The 20,367-nt window shown below is 53.9% G+C and overlaps 1 protein-coding gene across 1 annotated transcript; it reads right to left on the bottom strand.

Moving 5' to 3' along the window:
* Nucleotides 1-219: 219 nt before the first annotated feature.
* Nucleotides 220-19,754, bottom strand: VILL (villin like; the record flags this gene model as incomplete). Its single annotated transcript, XM_080934547.1, has 20 exons — nt 19,660-19,754; nt 14,555-14,621; nt 14,330-14,404; nt 13,835-14,040; nt 12,545-12,653; nt 11,267-11,377; nt 10,304-10,503; nt 9,870-9,948; nt 9,686-9,784; nt 9,021-9,156; nt 8,706-8,806; nt 6,163-6,300; nt 5,912-6,070; nt 5,058-5,237; nt 4,472-4,617; nt 3,640-3,784; nt 1,326-1,511; nt 1,072-1,143; nt 636-893; nt 220-333 (listed from the first exon to the last, which is right to left on the bottom strand). The coding sequence occupies exons 2-20, from the start codon at nt 14,618-14,620 to the stop codon at nt 220-222; spliced, it is 2,580 nt and encodes an 859-aa protein (XP_080790673.1). The 5' UTR covers nt 14,621; nt 19,660-19,754.
* Nucleotides 19,755-20,367: the final 613 nt, after the last annotated feature.

Raw genomic sequence — 20,367 nt, 5'->3', positions numbered from 1 at the left:
ATCTCTTCCCACCGTCATGTGGTCATGTGACACAAGCAGTCGGAATGGATCCTTTCCGTGGAGGCTGGTATCCCAGAATGCCACAGGGCCCTGCCACTGAGATGGGGACTCCACCAGATGGTGCGGCTCGAAGGCACACATGCCACGCCCGATGCTGGCCACTGGCTTTTATTAGGAAGTGGGAGAAGTATCAGGGTGTGAGGGGCAGGGTTCCCCAGGTCAGAAGAAGCCCAGCTTCTTTTTCTCTTGCTGTTGCTTCCACTTGGCCATGCTGTAGAACTCCTCCTTGGATTTCCCGAAGATGTCTTGGAAATCTGAGTCTGAGAGATAGAACTGGGGGTGGGAGGGTAGGAGTGGGTGGGGAAGAATGAAGGTGGAAGGGTAGGAATGGGTGGGGAAGAGTGGGGGTGGGAGGGTAGGAGTAGGTAGGAAGGGATGGGGGTGGAAGGGTAGGAGTGGGTGGGGAGGGATGGGAGTGGAAGGGTAGGAGTGGGTGGGGAGGGGTGGGAGCTCCTGGAGCCCAGATTCCTGTCCAGCCGGAGGTGCCATCCATTCTAAAGTTCTCTGGTCTGCTCAGAGGGCACTATGGGACAGGACCCTGAGGGGCCTCCAGGGCAGTTAGGTCTAGTGCCCACCTCCTTACGGGTCGGGTCCACACCCTGTGGCAGGTCCTCCAGGGCCTGATGCATCAGCCTTTCCCGGGGCAGGCTCCCATTGACCGTTGAACTACTACAACTGCTGGCGAGGTTCATGCTGGGGTTCTCGCCATCCACCCTGAGGCCCAGCTCCGGCTCATTCTCTGGGCTGTCCTGGGAACCCTTGAAGGTCAGCTGTGTCGGGTGACCTGGCTTGTTATCGCTTGGCTGTGGAGTTAGCTGGAAATTATGGACTTCCTGTCCAGAGAGAAGCCTCAGGGTCCAGGAGAGAGAGAGGACAGGCACCCACCAAAGGCCATATTGAACCCACAGTCTTCTTGGCACCATCTGAACCCCTCGCTCCTCTGCCTCTGGCCCCTTCTGTCTGAATGCAAACCCCATTGAGGGCCTACCAGGGAAACTGTCCAATACTTACTGCTGTTATCTCAGAGATTGTAGATCCTGGTCCCAGACTGCTCTCCATCATCTCCTCGTAGGACTGACTGTTCTGGGGTCAAAAGTTGGACTGTTATGAGGACCAGGGCAAAGGAAGGTGCTCCCCTGAAACCCAGGAGGGAGCGAGCCTAAAGCACTAGTTCAGCTCCTCTCCTGACTCAAGGGAGAAGCCTCTTCCAGTGTCAGCCCCACCCATACACCAGATTAAGATGGGGGCGGGGCATTATGTCTCACCGCCCACTTGTAGGGGTCCCAGGTGGCAAACCACCCAGTAAAGGTGGCAGGCTCATGGCCCTGCTTGACCACGATGATGGGTGTGGCCGGGCTCCTCTCTGCTGGGTGAGTCCTCAGGTGCTCTTGTCCCCAGGCCACAGCTTCCTTCTTCCTTTCACCTGCAGCTTCCCCAAGCCACAGGAAGATCTGGGACACAGAGGAGGCCTGGGCTTTGACAGGTGGAGGGACTGCTCGCATCTGCCACCTCTGCCCAACTCAGGTGGCCCCAGAAGCCCAGATGCATATGCCTGCCGGGGAGCCCAGCATGTTACGTTGCTCACAGACCCGTGAACAACTTGAGGTCACAGGCATGCATGCAGGCATGTAACTAATCTATAAGTAGGAAGCACTAGCATGTGCTTGGTACTAAGAACTCAACGGTAGAACGTGTGTTTTAGGTCCTAAGCCAGGCAACTGTGGCTCATATCTTTAATGTTTAATGACAGCTCTGGCAAAGTAGAGGCAGGATGGTTAGTTCAAGGCAATCCTTGGCTACAGAGGGAGTTTGAGGCTAGCCTGTGCAGCATGATACTCTGCCTCAAAAATGGGGAGGGAGGTGTTACTGTTCAGTTAAAGCACTTGCTTAGCAAATCTCTTGACCCCAAGTACCACATAAACAGGAGGGGGTGGGCCAGGCGTGTAATCCCAGCTCCTGGGAGATGAAATCACAAGTTTAGGGTTCCTTGGGCTGGAGACATGGCTCAGCGGTGGTTAAGAGCACTGACTGTTCTTCCAGAGGTCCCGAGTTCAAATCCCCAGCAACCACATGGTGCCTCACAACCACCTACAATGAGAGCTGATGCCCTCTTCTGGTGTGTCTGAGGACAGCAACAGTGTTCTAATATACAATAAATTCATAAATCTTAAACAAAAAAGAAGTTTAGGGTTCCAAAGTTAGTTCAAGGCCACTCCGGGCTGTGTGAAACGTTTAAAAAGGGTTGAGAAAGATCACTGCCCCCTTAGAGCCTCCACAAGGGAAAAAGCCATTTCTCTCAGGGGAAAGATAAGAAGTAGGCAGCACTAAGGGTCTCCTAAGGTGGATGTGCCTGGCATGTTCAAAACAAGGTGGAGTCAGGGGAGATTGACCAGAGAGGGGCTGGCTAGGTAATGGGGTGAGTTGTGCAGTGGGGGAGGAGAGGGATGGAGTCTGGGCTTGGGTTTTCTCTGAGATGTTTCCAGAGCTTAGCCTGATCCCAACACAGACAGCACCGCACACACACACACACACACATACCACATTCACACACCACACACACACCCCACACACATACCACACACACAAACACACTCACATATATACACACACACCACACACACACATCACAGCTCCCCATATTACACATGCACACATACATACACACCACACATATACCAACACATACACACACCACACACAGTCACACACACACATACCCCACACACATACACACCATACACCACACACAGTCACACACACCACACACAGTCACACACACATACACATCATACACCACACACAGTCACACACACACATACCCCACACACATACACACCATACATCACACACAGTCACACACACCACACACAGTCACACACACATACACATCATACACCACACACAGTCACACACACACACACACACACACACACACACACACACCATACAATGACTGGAATACAGTGTCACAGCTACAGAGTCACCTTGTTCATTGCCATACAGCTGGGTAGCTGACCACAGCCACGTACGGTCATCCAATGTGTGCACACAGACACGTCCCATTCCGTTACCTGTCACTCATTTCTGGCTGGTCACACATACCCTCCCATGGCCGAGCAGAATTTCACAGACTCACAGATGCAGTTGCTCAGTCACACCAACAACCAGCCATGTGTTCCTTCTTTCCCTCTCACACAGACACGTGCACACACAGCGTCACCAGTTACAACTGGTCTGGCCAGTTCTTGTTAGTACTGGACTATACTGGACTATGCTGTCGCTGGCATGGTCTGGCTAACACACAGCCACAGCTAACCCATCAAACGTGCAGGTCCAAAGGGACACCTATGCTATCCTGCAGTGCTGTGTAACCAGCTAGACCCTCGGTCACACGGAGTCACACACAGCGTCACAGGACATGCAGTATGACATCCAACATACAAGGTCACAATCACATACAACACAACTCCATCACACCCAGACTCTGAGTCCGTGGCAATGCTGGACTCACCTTCATGCCAATGACACTGATACACGCCCTGCATTCCTAGCCCAGACAAACAGGAGTGGCCACTTTACCTCCTGACAGGTGTCTAGTAACATGATGTCATACTTGTCTAAGTCATCCTGGCCAAAGAACATCACTTCCGTGAGGACTAGGAAGCCCGAGGGGCTGGAGCACTCAAACAGTCGAGGCTGGATGCTGGGAACCTCCTCAGGAAGCCTGGCCGGAAGAGGGGCTGTGAGGGGTGCAGTCTGAACCACACTGGGCCTTGGCATGGGTACCTCCCCAGGGAAAGCAGCTTCTTTGAGGAAGGGTCCCTTTCCCTCAATGGACATAGAGCAGGTGACTGAAAACCTGTCAGCTGCTGAATGAAGTTATCCAGGGTCGTTATTGGGGAGAGGGACCCCTGGCCTAGCAGGGAGCATCTGAACTGAGGCCCTGCCCTTCCTAGAATGGGAGTCCCCATAAAGTTAGTTAAGTCAGGAACCAGGGTGAAAGGAGGGGCGTGAGGCGGGGGACCAAGGAGACTTGGGTGGACGGCAGGGCCCAGGGATGCAGCTCCTCCCTTCCTTGAGTTATTGCTGTTCTTACTTCCTATTTATCCCATTTATCCTGTGGTTTAGGGATCTCCTTCAGTGGCAATGCAGGGAGGGGATTCTGCCAGCAGAGGGCACCATTTCTCCCTGTTTGCCCTGGCACTGTCCCCTTAAGGGTACCCCAGGGCTGGGAACTGTAAGGTGGGCTTGACTCCCATGGCCCCTGCAGAAGGAGGACTGAAAGTCTTATCTTTCCAGATCTCTGTGTGACCTTTCGCTGGAGACCTTAGGAAGCCTGGCCAGACAGAGGAGGGGCCTTCGAGCCTCAGTTCCTCCTCAGGATAAACATATTCTCCCCTAATCCTGTTACCTCTTGTTACTGGGATAGGGGGCCCGGCCTCCGAGGGCTTCCCAGAAGTGAAGAGGTTCCTGACCTTCCAGCGCCGTTTCCTTGTTATTCCCTGGGAAGGCAGTGACCACCGTCCGTGCCATCTCTCGTTGGTCCCCATGACAACCCTGGCAAGCAGAAGCTACATCAAGCTCTGCAGACATTCACCCCCAGTCTCACGTGCTACCCACTGGGTCCTCTGGGGAGCTGGACCTGAGCAGAGGAAGACACCTCTGGGCACGGGATCTCCCTCCCAGCCCCCCAACTGTAACCCCATGACCCTGTCTGGGTTCAGAGCAAACTAGACTAGGTCTCCCTTTCCCAGAGAGGTTTGGGAAAAGTCCCGAAGCAGGAAGGAGGCAGCCAGAGCCAGGTTCACTCCACCCCGAGGAAACACAGTCCAGTTGAGACTATGTGACTTCCCCTATCTCTATCGGGGTTCTGGGCCACGTCACACCACCCACAGCATCACCTCAACTGGACTGTCCCTGTGGACTAAGTCTGCATCCATGTGGAGGGGACCCATCTCTGGCTTAGCACCACCTTCCCAGGGGTAAGTCACTGGTACCTTCCCAAACCAGAGGTAGCAGACGCGACTTGTGATCAGAAAGAAGACGTCACTGGACACGAGGGAGGAGGCCCGGGCCGGCACCTCCATAGTTCTGGTGTTGTGGCTCTCGGTCCCTTGCACGTGGAAAAGCCTGGTGTCAGATACTGGTGGCCTCTCCCCTTTGTTGCCTGCATTCCCCTGGAAGAAGATGTGGCCTCAGGCTGAGGCAAGGGCTCCTGGGGCCACCTCCCTGTCCTAGTGGTGAACAAACTGTCCCTGGCCCTTTGAGTGCGGACTGCGGCAGTCCTCTCTGTGCCAGACAGTTAAAGACCCCTTCAAGTTAGACTTGTCTCCCATCTGAGAGAGCCCAGAGCATGGTCCTGCCACCATGGTGTTCCGCTTCATCTAGGCACAGTCTCAACACAGCCAGCGCCTGTGACAGCCCTGGAATGGACCTAAACTGAATTCTTCCTCCCGTGAGTGGTTTACGTCAAATAGTTTTTTGGTTATGAGTGTGTGTCTGTGTGTGTGCATGCCTGTGTGTGTGTGTGTGTGTGTGTATGTGTGTGTGCTCGCGTGCGTGCGCGCTCATGAACCACAGGACATCAGTTGTCTTCCTCGGGAATGCCATATGCCTCCTTGGAGAAAAGGTCCTAGCTGGCCTGCAGCTCACCAATTAGGCTAGATTGGCTGTCGAGCCCCAAGAATTCCCGTCTCCACTTCCACAGAACGAAGATCACAGCACACAACAACACGCCCAGCATCTTACAGAGGTGCCTGGGTCACCCTCAAGCTTTTGAGGCAAGCCCTCTACCAACTGAGCCCCTCCCCAGCCTGTGTCAAAGGGATGAAAGTTCCGACATGGGCCCTACCTGAAAGACCACCAGCCGCCCCTGGAAGATGGCTAGGAAGTGGGGAGGCTCTCTGCCCATGGTCACGTGCCCCTGCACCAGCGCCCCCTGGTGCATGAGGTCCAACTCTCTGGCATTGCAGTTCAGGGCCTTGGTGTCTTCCACAGTGCTTTGGTGGCCCTGAGACAGGAAGGGGGACAACGATGGCTTGGGTTTTTCTGAGTCCAGGGTTTTCCTATCTTGCTCTCTAGCTTTTGGGCTGGACAACATACCTGCCACAGGTACAGGATGTACTGGACACGGCCCAGTTTCTGGTATGTGTACAGGACAAGGTAGCAGTTTCCTGAGCACAGTTGGCCATGGTATTTGGGATCAACAGGCTGCCTTTGTAAGTCCTGGATGTACCATACCTGAGGAACAAGGGACCCGTGAGTACCGACGAGTCTCACCTGCAGCAGCCTGCCCACCTGAGTCTCACCTGCAGCAGCCTGCCCACCTGAGTCTCACCTGCAGCAGCCTGCCCACCTGAGTCTCACCTGCAGCAGCCTGCCCACCTGAGTCTCACCTGCAGCAGCCTGCCCACCTGCATCTAAACCAGAAAGCTCTCGTTGCCAGCAAAGCAGCTTGCCCAGTTCTGTGCCTTCTGTGCTTCATACCGGCCCTGTGAGTGACCCTTTTCCCCACAGACCTCAGTAACCTCATGCCTTTGCCAGCCTGCTTTCAGCCCAGACATACATGCTGTCCCTGGGAAAATAAAGGGAAGGGTGAGAGGCTATAAGATGGATTCAGTTCCTGGCCCATGGCCACCACGGTCTAGACCCCACTAGCTGTATCCCTAGTGTGATGGTTTGTATATGCTCTGCCCAGGGAGGGGCACTATTAGAGTGTATAGCACTGTTGGGTTAGGTGTGTCACTGTGGGTGTGTGGGCTTTGTCCTAGCTGCCTGGAAGTCAGTATTCTGCTAGCAGCCTTCAGATGAAGATGTTCAACTCTCAGCTCCTCCTGCACCATGTCTGCCTGTTATGCTCCCACCTTGATGATAATGGACTGACCCTCTGAACCTGTAAGCCAGCCCCAATTAAATGTTGTACTTAGAAGAGTTGCCTTGGTCACGGTGTCTGTTCACAGTAGTAAAACCCTGACTAAGACACCAGATTGGAGCAGACAGCACCCTCTCCCCATGCAGAGGTTCTCTGCTCAGTCCAGGAGACAGAAGTGGGGCTGGAAGGGAGGCTGTGCCACTCTGGAAGGAAATTTTCTTTTTTTCTTTAAAATGTTTGTTAACAATAACATCAACAAAAACCACACACACACACACAAACCCTAAACAAAATCCAAGGCTGGGAGTGTGGCTCAGCTGGTAGAATGCTTGAACAGTGTGGTATTGTCCTGGGATAATCCCCAACACCTCTCAGAAGTGGGATTTCACCTGTGGTCCTGGCACTGGGGAGGAGAGGCAGGAGGATCAGCAGTTCAAAGCCAGCCTTGACTATACAGTGAGTTTGAGGTCAGCTTAGGATATGCAAGGCCCTGTCTAATAAAGCAAATGGGCTGAAATGATGGCGTCCACTCACATTTGTCCAAGTGACAGCTCGTTACCGTGGGAGCCACACCTCAGCTTTAGAACCAGACTGAACTGGAGGAAGCCGGGGTCTGTGCGGGTTGGCATGTGACCCTCCTAAGCCCCGGTTCTTCCTTCCTGTAAGCTGGGGAATCACAGCACCACCCCCTGCACTTCAGTGGGCCTGGAAACAGTGTCTGCTGCCCTTTGCCCACACTGAGAGTTTCACCCGGGGACGTCCCCTCTAGACCAGGCCAACAGAAACTCAGGCTGCCACAGACCAAAGTCTACCCACAGGTGCACATACACAGCACAGGCCTCCCCGCCTAGAGGTTCCTCGCCTTTGTGCTTGGAGCTGATCCCAGACACCCTTCCCGGGCTTCCCTGAAGTTCAGTCCCTACAGTTTTCATCTCTCCCTCCTTCCTTTCCTTCTATCACCCCATCTCATCTTCCTCTGTCTTTCTCCCTCCCCACCTTGCCTCATCCTCCCCGCATCCTCCTCTCTGTCTCTTCCCAGCCATCACTGCTCATCGTATAGATAGACAAATGCAGGCAGAGCTTCTACCTGCTCTCGCCTTCGTTTACCTTGAGAATTTACAGTCCCCCTCCAGGCACACTAGGCTTGTTCTTGTGGTCTCAGGGCATCCCCACATTAGCTCGGGGACGAGATCGGATCATAGTTTCTGCCTCTATTTTATGGACTTAAAAGCAGGCTTGAGGGAATGGAGGGGTCTGCCTCATATGCCAGTATGTGTGCCTAACCTGCACCGTGTTTGCAAGCCAACATCAACCCCTTCAGCTTCTAGAACACTGGTCTCAGGCCAGAGGAGGGTCCGTGACTGTGTGTTGGGGGCCAGGAGTGCTTAGGACTGTGGTTTGTGTGGTTGTGTGCCTGTGTTGGTCACAGGGCATGGTCCATTGTCTGGGTGTTATCAAGTTGCGTGTCCCTGAATGTGTTATTTGTATGACTTGTTATGAGTCAGCTGTTGGAGGGAGGGTATGTATGTTTCTATTTCCCTGAATATATGCCCAGTTGTGTGTGGATGGACATGTATATGTGCTTGGGCCGTTTTAGTTTGTTGAGACAGTGTCTCAGATAGTTCAGACTGCCCTTGAACTTCTGGATAGTCCCTCCCCCAGAGTGCTGGGTTTACCAGCATAGCCTACCCTGTCCCTCCCCACTTCACCCACACTCATCTGTTTTCCAGGCAGGAGTCTCTCCTTGTGTGCACACGCAAGCCAGTGCCCTCACCTCCACCTTCCCAGAGCCGTCATCCGCCATTCTGAGCTGGGCCGCGAGTTCAGGCTCCGTGTGAAGCTTGCCTACCTCCAGGTTTACCCGCATCAGTTGACCTGCATGTGTAGCAGACAGTTAGTGACATTATTTAATGCCACCCAGCAGAATCACTCCCCATTCATCTCATAGGGCCCTGGTCATACCCTCTTCCTTCTCATCCTTAGGGGACACACCTCCCCTGCCGCTTCTCCTGGCTCCTTCTAAGCCCCGCCCATTCCCCAGGCTCCGCCCCCTCGCCAGCTCCCGCGCCCCGCCCCTCCTCTTGCTCACTCTTCTTTGGGTGTTTTTTCCTATCCAGTTCCTTTGACCATGTCCGGAAGAGCTGCTGGAAGGCTATGGACTCCGCGCGGTCGTACACCACCTCCACATTGGTGTAGTTCGGGTAACCCTTGGCCTGGATGAAGCCCTGGGACACAGTTCTGTCAGGCCTGTGGCTCAAAGGCTCTTGGCTGTGCTCAACTCCCCAAGGACACCCCTCAACAAGGACAACCTAGCTCGGAGCTGAGTTAATTAACCAAACTTGTGACCCATTTAACTAGCTGGCTCCTGCACTACCGACTCTCCCAAGGTCCCTGAGGGAAGACTGGGTCTCCTCAAGCCAAACCTAGTGAAGGGCCATGACAAAGCCTACAGTCTCATAAACCTCCTCTGCCTCCCACCCTCAGGGCAGAAGGCCCTCAGGCCTCAAGGTAAAGCCAAGTACTACATCCATGCTGTCTTCTATGTTAGGTGTCTTTCCTCCTGCTCAAGGTTTCCAGGGCAGACACACTCACTTTCTGACTCCAAGACAAGGGTCCCTCTCCTTGGACACCCCAGGATAAAGGTGTTCCAGGGGAGAGCCAGTTCTTCCCTTAGACCCCACCCCACCCCTTGCAGGCTATCCTATACCAGATCTGACCACTGGCTGTCTCCCTGAAGGGGCCCCATGATCTCACCACAGCCCTGCTGAAGGCAGCCTTCTTCTCCCGGGGGCTGGACTTCCGTCCTTGCCACATGTAGATCTTGAAGCCACCCTGGTCCAGGAGATAGCAGCCCTAGGAAAAAGGTTGTGAGTCTGGTTGGCAGGGACTGGGGGCAGAAGGTAGTGATGGATGGGGTACTATGCCAGGCTTTCCTTACATCCTCTTGCAGGAGGTCCTGGGTCAGTGGGCGGGTCGCCAGTTCCTGGACCACCAGGTCTTTTCCCTTCTCGCAGACACTGGGGAGCAGGTATCCAGATGTGGACAGCCAGTCTTTCCCTGGCCTGGTGCCATCCCAGGACCCCCGATCTCCTCTAGTTTCCCAGATATGAACTTAATTACTGCAGCCTTGGTTGAGGTTCCTCCCAGGGCCTCAGTCTCCCCATCTCTGCTATGGGTTTTTCTCATCAATGTTACCACACACCATGCAAGAGTGCATATCACGCAGGCCGGACACCCCACATGACACACTCTAGAGACCCGCCGGCTTTTGCTGGAAGTTTTTGTAGAGGACCTGTTACTTCCGTAACGACAGACACACAGCTGTGACCTGTTCACTCTCTCTCCCCCGTGCCCTCCCCCAGTTCTGCTCACTGGTAGAGACGGACATTGGCCTTTTGTAGCTGGCTCACACTGTTGCTGGGTACCGAGGCACACAGGCTGCCTGATCTGCAGCCCAGCACAGCCTCCATGATGCGCATGAGGTCGGCGGCTTCCTTCTCATCATCCACCACACCGATCTGGGCACGGCTGCCGCGCTCCCTTTCTCTGAGGCTGCAAGTCAGGGTCAGTGCCTGCAGAAGACCTGGCAGTCAAGACTTCCTGGAAGTGGCCCCTGGTTCCACACAGAACCAGCCCAGATCCTTCCTGTCCCTGCTTGGTGCCATAGGCATGGGGATAGGGACAGAAGAGCTGGTCCTATCTAGCTGCTCTTCTAGTGCTCCCAGGGGTACCAACAAGGGGACATCTGAACTTAGCCTGTACCTAGGTGTCCTGGATGGTTTTGTGTCAACTTGACACAAGCTGGAATTATCATAAAGAAAGGAGCCTCAGTTGAGGAAATGCCTCCATGAGATCCAGCTGTAAGGCATTTTCTCAACTAGTGATCAAGGGGGGAGGGCCCCGCCCATTGTGGGTGGAGCCATCCCTGGCCCGCCCAGCCCATTGTGGGTGGAGCCATCCCTGGGCTGGTAGACCTGGGTTCTATAAGAAAGCAGGCTGAGCAAGACAGGGGAAGCAAGCCAGTAAGTGACATCCCTCCATGGCCTCTGCATCAGCTCCTGCTTCCTGACCTGCTTGAGTTCCAGTCCTGACTTCCTTTGGTGATAAACAGCAGTGTGGAAGTGTAAGCTGAATAAACCCTTTCCTCCCCAACTTGCTTCTTGGTCACATGATGTTTGTGCAGGAATAGAAACCCTGACTAAGACACTAGTGAATGCCTGCTGGGTTGGAACAGAGAGTCCAGCTACCTCTTGTGGTGGCCAGATGATGAACACTTAGAGGGTTTCCTCTCCCCAAGCCCTATACTCCCTCCCCGTTCGAAGGGCAGACACTGACCCGAGCCTTCTCAGAAATGCTGGCTTTCGGTCCATTCCACTGGATCATCACCTTGCCCAGGTCCAACAGGAAGATGTCCCCCTTGTTAAAGCTGTTCCAGGACAAGGCCACCTTCCAGAGCCAGGAGAGAGAGGAGGAAGGGAAAGGTGTCAGACCACCAGCACCACAGGAAGGGGGAGGGGAGAGGTCAAGGCAGGGGGAGGAGGCAAAGCAGGGAGAAGGGGCAAGGTAGGAGGAGAGAGGGAGCAAGGGGGGGTTGAGGGGGAAGGCAGTAGGAGGGGAGGGCACAAGGCAGGGAAGGGAGGGAGCAAGGTGGGAGAGGGGAGGGGACAAGGCAGGGGGAGGGAAAAAGCAAGGCAGGGCACATCACCTGTATACGTGAGGTTGTGTGCAGCTATGCATGCCTGTGTGTGTGCATGTGTGTGTGTGTGTGTGTGTAATCACATATGACCTTCCATGTGGCTATCTAGAAGTGTGGCAGGGTAATTGTTTATTTCGGTATGAACACGCACATCTACATGTATGGGACACATCATGTCTGAATGAGAGTGTATGTATGCTCGTGGTGACAGTATGTCAGTGCCTGTGTGGCGACTGTGTCCGAGCATAAGGACAGTTATGGAAACAAACACCTATGGAGGACACCCTAAGTAATAACGGCAAAAGAGGAGAAAGCAAAACACTCTAAATGCTCATCTCCACATGAACCGTGGGGTTGCGGTGCCAAGTCTCAGAGCTGCCCTACGCCTTGTTGACTGTAAATATACATCTACACGGGTCACCAGCCACACTGTCACCAGCCACACTGTCACCAGCCACACTGTCACCAGCCACACTGCTGATGACTCTTCACTGCCTCAAGCTCTGGCCACCTCAGAATGTCCTGTTCCTCCATTAATTTCCTGGTGTGTGCAAGTACAGGTGCTTTGTGTTAATTTGTGAAAGGGTGCTCCAAGGAGGCCAGGGTGGATGTCTGTGTGTGAGGAATGATGTGTGGCCAAGAGGGAGGCTCTGCATACTCCCGGCCTGCTGCTTACCAAGGACCCAGCACACCTGCACACATCTTAAAGCACCCACGAGACATACACACTAGGAAAGAGACAGCAGGGGAAGGAGGTGGGGGTAGGGCTGCCTTGTGCTTTCTTGTGAGCCTGGCCATCTGGGGAGCTCTAGCTCATTGCTCCCCATACTTCCCGCCAACTCCCGCCCTGTCTTATACTCCCGGATACTCAGTCTGAGTGAGTCTGGAGGTCAGGCCGTGTCCCTGGTTACCCTCACCTCAGTGGCAGACACATGCTTCCTTCCCCTGATGTGTAGCAGTCGCTGGACATTGTACATGTTGGTCTCTGCAGGCTCGAGAGCAGAGGCTCTGCCTCCCTTCCTGTAGCTGAGGAAGGGGCAGGGACTCATGAGGAAAAGCTCACTTCCTGAAGGGATGAGTGTGGGCGTGTGCATGTGCATGTGTGTGGGATCCTACATGCCTGTGTAGTACTTGTGAGCATATGTACCTGTGAGTTCATAGGTACGTGAGGCAAGTGCGCATTGTTCAGTAGCACCGGCCTGTTGGAGGATTTCAGATGTGAGTCTAAATGTAAGTACATGGAAGAACATATCTGTGTGGTGGATATGAGTGTTCAGGTTTGCATGCATGTCTACAGGTCTACATGCATGGGGTGGCGTGTGTTTTTGCCTATACACACAGATTTATTTGTCTGCACTACAAGCAGATATTGGACTCAGAGATACGAAACAAAAACGACTTGCTCTTCGCAATCGGGTTAGCTATTACAATCTCAAAATGTAACAGTTAAAAGAAGACTTAAAGTGAAAGTATCAGACACCTCTACCATCATGACCAACAACGAGAGCTCTAGACAACCTGGCGGCCACTCCCACGTACAAACAGACCAAGGACAACAGTTGCTCTGCAAACTGAAATCCACAGTAGTACTGTTCATAGCAGCCCCAAAGAGGAAGCAACTCGTTTGTCCACTAGGTGTTGAGCTGATAAAGTGCAGTGGAATCATAGAATAAAACCTCATTCTGCAGTGAAATGAAGCCAGGCGGTGGTGCATGCCACAGTGTGGATAAACGGGATCGATAAGGGATGAGGCTCAGGGCCGAGGGCTTGCCTACCGTGTGGGCAGGGCTTAGGTTCCGTCCTTCTATCAGGAGGAGCAAGAGGGGGAGGGGGAGGAAAACATTAAGATGAAATGAAAACATGTCAGTCACAAAAGCTCACTTTCTGTGTGGCTCCCCTTCCAGAACAAATCCACAATGGACCAGTGTATAGACAGAAAGCTGGCAAGGGAGGGCCTGGAAAGAGGCCACTCCAAAGCATGGGGCTTTCCAAGTAAAGAAGTGCTTTAAAGCCGATTGTGGTACCCGTTGCATGTATCTTAAACCAATGAACCGTGTGCTTGAGATAGGTGCAATGTATGTGAGTGCACAAATCTTTAAGTGCACATGCGTGTGTATGCATGCGTACAAGAACACCATTTTCCTAGGTTCACTGGAGGATGCCCTCACTGGAGGATCTAGCCCTGCCCCCCACTCTCTCCCACTTACATGACCCCGGGGTGAAAACAGCTGTGGAAGCCTTCGGACTCGTGGTCCTGTGACTCTCGGTGCAGCACCGTCTGCTCTCCTAGATCCTCTTGCAGACGCTGCACAAAGGAGACTGCAGTCTCCTGGGCCTCTGTGCTGGCCTCCTTCCCAATCCAGCAGTGCAGGTCACTGGGTCCTCCCTGGGTAGCCTTTGGACTCTGAGGGACATAGGGTGCAGGCATTTGTAGATGCGGAGGGGGCAGGGACTAGGCTCCAAGGCCTGGCTGGGCAGTGAGGTGGAGGGGGCGATCAAGGGGCCAGTGGGAAGGCGCTTGGTCGGAGCCTATGAGGGGAACTGGAGAGAGGAAGGCCTCAAGGCAGCAGCTCCTTGTGGGTAGCATGCAATGCGGGGGGTGGGGGGCTTTTGATCTCCTCTGGATAGAGTTTATTCCTAGGCCTGGGTTTCTTCTGCTCTGGGTCATATTGTCCCTAAGAAAGACTCCCCAGGTGACTCACATGGAGAATGACGTAGCAGCATTCCTCGAAGAAATTCCCATGCGCCCTTTCAGGCAGTGGCAGCATCTTTAGGTTCTGAGAAAAGAGGTTGGCAAGTAACAAGTTGGAGGCCTCTACCTATGACTTCCAGATATAGGGTAAATGGGGGAGTTCTAGACAGGAGATGGGAGAGGCTGGTGACACTTTTCCATGTCCTAGGCTGTGCCACCTGGTCTTGCCCCTCACCTCAGTAATCCATATTTGCAGGGCTCTGTGGCTGTTGATGGCAGGGAGGTCCTGGTTGATGTCCATCCTGGGCTAGGCAGGAGTAATGGAGAGAAAAAGAATGAGAGTCAGAGTTCAGAGTTCACAGGTCAGAGGTCAACCCCTGGCCACATGTGTTATAAGCTCCGAGTGGTGGTGCATGGGCTTAATCATGGCACCCAGGAGGTGGAGGCAGGGGGATAAGAGGTTCAAGGTCGCTCTCAGCTATAGAGTGGAGTTGAGGGTTACGGGAGACCTTGTCTAAAAAAAGCAAAAGGTAAAAAAGAAACACGCAGACAGATTCCGGACAGACCCACGGCCTGCAGACTCAGGGACAGTCACTGTAGACAGTGCTAGATTAGACTCTTACGAAAGGAATCAATCCAGTCAACAGGGGCAGACCCTGCAAGAAAGGGGTGAACTATTGAAATGGGGCACAATGCTGTACAGACAGACAGGTTCTGACCCCGAGGGAAGAGCAGCAACAACATCAAGGTCTCACACAGTTGGAAACAGAGTGTGAGTAGACAGGGTGTGCATGGTGCAACGGGCTATGTGGGTGGGGGGCTTTACCAACCGGTATGCCTTCCGTAGGCTGATGAAACATGGGGCGACTCAAGGGCCCCAGAGAGAGATGAGTTCTCCAAACAGGTATATAAGTACGCGAGGATAGCGTCCACATCTACAAAGGTAGCTGCGGAGAGATCCAGGCGCTACCCACGGATGCTCAGACCGGCCTGGCAAACAGGCAGAGACTGGAAGCCGAGAAAGAGGATCTGGAAATAAGTATGGGCTCTACAGGTACCTAGGAGCCCTGCCTGGGAAGGGCTGTGCTGATGCGGCTAAGGGAGGACTCTGTGGAAGGGGCAGTCTGCAGCTACGGAGCAGCGCACCCACACAGGAGGCTCTGCAGGCCCGAGCCACCGCACAACGGCCCCCTAGACAGACGGGCAGACGATCAAAGCTCTGTAGACATGCTGGGGCTTCATACGCAGGTTGTCTTCAGCAAACAGACGAAATGCCCCAGACTGGGAGGTGGGAATAGGTAGGGAAAGACATGGTAGGCGTTGCCAAGACATTTGGGATCTGTAAAGAGCCAAAGTCCTGTGGTCGGGATCAGGGAGTTTTCGGAAGTATAGAGGCCGTGTAAGCCTACTGAGGCTCTACAGACTGGGTCTGTCAACAGGGTTGTCTTTTCCAGAGAGGCATGCAGCTGGGGGCTGAGCCACAGAGGAGCCAGTGCTGTGTGCAAGCACATTCCCTTCAGACCCAAGCAGGATTATGAGGCAGAGCTAGGTTCTGCGAGGAACCCCAACTCCTGCCAATACGGGCAGGCCACATAGGTCAGTTTGCAGATGGTCAAGGCTTTGTCAGTAGGGATGGACCCTGTCCACAGGTTCACAAGCCAACAGGAGCATACAGACCGGCGGAGACTCTGCAAACAGGGACGAGGTATACAGAGACAGGAGGATGTTCCCAAACACAGCCCCCTTCCCGTGAGAAACTCTCCATTGGGACCAACTGGAAGGCTTTTTACCCAGGGAAATTCAAGTAGGGCTGTGCAAGTGATAGAGCCCCTTACACAAACCAGGGTCCCATGTGAGAATCAGGCTCTAAGAACATCAGGTCATGATCTTGCACTGGCTGAAGGTATTCCAGAGAGGCGCTTTGTGTCCCACCCTATGATGACCGTCCCCTCCCAACTGGAACATCCTCAGAAATTTCACTCTGGGGGGAGGGGAGGCTGAAGCCCAGGCATTGACTTGAGGAAGAGTCTGTCTCCCAGAGAGAGCTTTCTCTCCCACAGTTCTGACAGCGTGAGACCACCCTTGCCAACGGAGCAAGGCACAGTGCGTGTCAGTGATGGACGGGACCGTGCTCTGAGCAGCGCCTCTCAGTTATGCAAACCTTGCATTCTCCAATCGACCCCCAACCTCAGAGCAGTCCTGGGGCTGGGCTCACTGCACCTCTGCTTGTTTCTGTTCTCAATGTGGTTGCATTGGTCACATCTCCTTTTTCTGCTTTTCATTATTGTGAGCTTTGTTAGTCTGGTGAGCTTGGGAGGCTATGGTTAGTCTGGTGAGTGTGGTTGGCTATGGTTAGTCTGGTGAGTGTGGTTGGCTATGGTTAGTCTGGTGAGTGTGGTTGGCTATGGTTAGTCTGGTGAGTATGGTTGGCTATGGTTAGTCTGGTGAGTGTGGTTGGCTGTGGTTAGTCTAGTGAGCATGATTGAGTATGGTTAGTCTGGTGAGTGTGGTTAGCTATGGTTAGTCTGGTGAGCGTGGTTGGGTATGGTTAGTCTGGTGAGTGTGGTTGGCTATGGTTAGTCTGGTGAGTGTGGTTGGCTATGGTTAGTTTGGTGAGTGTGGTTGGCTATGGTTAGTATGGTGAGTGTGGTTGGCTATGGTTAGTTTGGTGAGCGTGGTTGGGTATGGTTAGTCTGGTGAGTGTGGTTGGCTATGGTTAGTCTGGTGAGTGTGGTTGGCTATGGTTAGTCTGGTGAGTGTGGTTGGCTGTGGTTAGTCTAGTGAGCATGATTGAGTATGGTTAGTCTGGTGAGTGTGGTTAGCTATGGTTAGTCTGGTGAGTGTGGTTGGCTATGGTTAGTCTGGTGAGTGTGGTTGGCTATGGTTAGTCTGGTGAGTGTGATTGGCTATGGTTAGTTTGGTGAGCGTGGTTGGGTATGGTTAGTCTGGTGAGTGTGGTTGGCTATGGTTAGTCTGGTGAGTGTGATTGGCTATGGTTAGTTTGGTGAGCGTGGTTGGGTATGGTTAGTCTGGTGAGTGTGGTTGGCTATGGTTAGTCTGGTGAGCTTGGGAGGCTATGGTTAAGTCTGGTGAGTGTGGTTGGCTATGGTTAGTACGGTGGGCTTGAGAGGCAAAGCACAGCTTGCAGGCCTGTCAGCGATTAGGCTCCGTCCCTCAAGGTTCTGATGACAACAGCATGGGCATTTTCCCTAGACAGGAACAGGCACCCTAAACAGACAAAGCTTTGCAGACACCGAGACAGAGGTGCTGGTCTGCTCTGTAGCCAGGACAGGCTGTGCTGGTCTGTCAGCATCTGGAATAGGAGCAGATCTCATACAGGGAGCGAGGGAAACCCGTTGAGAGAGATCTAGACTGAAAACAGGCACCCACTCTACAGGCTTTGCAAAGAAGACAAAAGCTCTGTCAACTCAGGACAGAGACTGCACAGGCCTATGCCAAGCAGGCGACAGGCTCAGGTGACCTGAGAAGTTTGGGTCAATGAATCATAGGCTTTCCTGATCCAGCCTCGAAAGATGGCTGAACTGTATACATACAGGCTCTGCAAACGGTGCTGGAGCTTGCCGGAGTCTGTGCTCTGCGTTTCTGAGTGTGGGAACGGGCTGCAGGGGTGCAGGGAGGGCTGTGGGGACAGCGATGGGGTACTTCCTGTTATCACTTCACTGCCCAGCCCTTTGGAAACTGCAAGCAGCCATGAGTTGGATGGGCGTGTAGTTGAAGTATTCGGTTATTCCTCAACATAACTTCCCATCTCTAAATGAAACCCTGGCAACTGAGCAGAGTCACTGGGTTCTGAGTCTCTCGGGTGGGTGGCCCTGGTTCAGCAGTGACTTCCTTTCTCTTAAGTGGGCATCCCAGCCCTGCCCTGTCGGTAACAAGAACACCTTCAGATCTGACTACCCCGTGTGACAGTGAGAAGGTTTGGTGAGGTAAGAGTTACAGACCCGCAGGTGCCTCGAATTCTTTACTCCTTTGTTTAGGGCTCCTGAGGGCTGGGCTCAGGACAAGGTGGCCTGGAAGGGGTGGGGCAGGGGGCTGTCCACCCTGAGTCACAGTAGAGGAGGCGGTGAGCTGAGGCTTTAATGGGAGATCATGTGTGCTGTTAGGATGGCTCTCCTGACTTGGAGCAGAATAAGTCTATAGACACTTGTTGGTTGACTGAGGGAGTCACCAGGCTGTGTGACAATGACATACATGATGGACAGGTGCAGTGGTCACAAAATGGTTCTTTCCAGCAACAGAGAATATGCTACACCATGGTGGGAACAGTGACTTGCAACAAGACCCTTCAGTAAGGACACTGAGTCTATATGCAAAACCAGCTACAGGAGAATGACCAGGGACCCAGATAGACAGGGATCCCAGGCACAGAGAGAGAAGGTAATGGCCGTGTAGCTCCAAGGGCCACAGCGGGGTGTGGAAAGGACATTGTCCAACTTCAGGGCCACAGAGGGAGGGCATACTGGCAGATGGAAGCAGTGTCTAATATGGCTTCTCAGAGAGGGGCAGCAGCATCCCAGGAATGGCTGGGAAGGTGTCTCAGTACCCACAGCCTGGAGAGACAGGCTGGAACTGTGTCCCCATCCCTCTTGCTAGAGGAGGTGAGAGAACTTTAAAACATGGGGTCCCTTTACTCCTCTTACATTGCAGCTGCCCCCTCCCCCAGAAGTTCCATCTCTCCCCATGGAGTCAGTCACCTGTGGCCCATGAGCCCAACCCGCATATAACCCCTTTTACCAGTACCACCCCCATGTGGTACTATGGTACTATCTCACACTCCCCTGGCCTCCTAGAGGCCTTCTGATCTTCACAGGGGAATGGGTCCTTTTCTGGCCGTTCCCTTCTTTCTGACACTGGCTTCCTTCTCTGTGCCTCCCCGCGGGGTCTCTAACCCACTGTACTGGGTTCCTAGTCTCATCGGGCGCTTGTCTCCTTCCCTCAGGTGAACCTTCTCCCTCGCAGATGACCCCTCCTCCTGTCCTGTATGCCTTCTTTCTTCCCTGGGTACCTGAGGGTAGACCTTGAGATTTCTTTGCTTAACTTCCAGGAAGGGAGGGCATAGCCTGCTGGAGAGTCTTCGGTCAGGCGAACTGACCCTGGGGGCGGCAGAGAGTCCCATCCACACCAAACCAGCAGCTTTTTCCTCTCATGCTGGCCCGCTACAGTGGTCCTCCTCCACCCACGCGTACATAGCCAGCGTTCTCACCCGGGGCTGCCTTCAGCTCAACGTGACCCGAGCCCCTGGAATGCCACGCCTTCCGCTTGCATCCCCGGCGACCCCTCTACCCCAGCCCCCAGCCCCAGCCCCCAGCCCGGGCCTACCTTCTGGGAACTGCCGGTGCACCTTCCTTCACCCAGCTCCTGGGCAGTACTAGGCCCCTCCCTCCGAACTGTAACTCAATCCCAGCTCCCTCCTTGCAGGACACACCCTGGCGCTCTGTGCAGCATGAACGGGTATTCAGAGTTAGTCAGTCAATAAATATTGACCAAACCGTCTGGGAGCCAGCCCCCGTCCCATGGCCTGGTAGACTACTTCTTCCGTACCAGTGGGCCGAGGAGGCAACGGGTGGAGGCCTGAGCTGAGCTGTGGAATATGGTGATTTCTCACCTGGGAGCTCAAATGGGCAACTGGCCCCCCAGGGGATGGGGTCCTTTTGGATCCAGGGGTTCAGACCACCATAGTGAGTCAAGTGATATGAAAGTCTCGAGAAAATGACATAAAAGGAGGTGGAGAAAATGACATAAAAGGAGGTGGAGGAAATGCCTATGGCTGCCTTCCAGAATTTCTGACCCCCACCCCCCATCACGGGCTGGCTGCCCAGCTCTCTCTCTCCAGAGAGCCTGATACCCATCGTGGGAGAGGCCGGTGGAGTCTGCAACCAGGAGATCCCTTCCACACTCTGGCTGCCCCATTACTCCTGACTGTGGGATAGGAGAACGTTGGAAACAGAGCCTTCTAGAAACGCCTGGGACGAAACTTCCCTTTACCTTCTGCCTGTCCCAGCCCAGGCCTCGGTTCTAGCCCGTGGC

The sequence above is a fragment of the Micromys minutus genome (assembly GCF_963924665.1).
Source record: "Micromys minutus genome assembly, chromosome: 21".
Taxonomy (NCBI): domain Eukaryota; kingdom Metazoa; phylum Chordata; class Mammalia; order Rodentia; family Muridae; genus Micromys; species Micromys minutus.
This window is presented reverse-complemented; position numbering and strand designations above follow the sequence as displayed.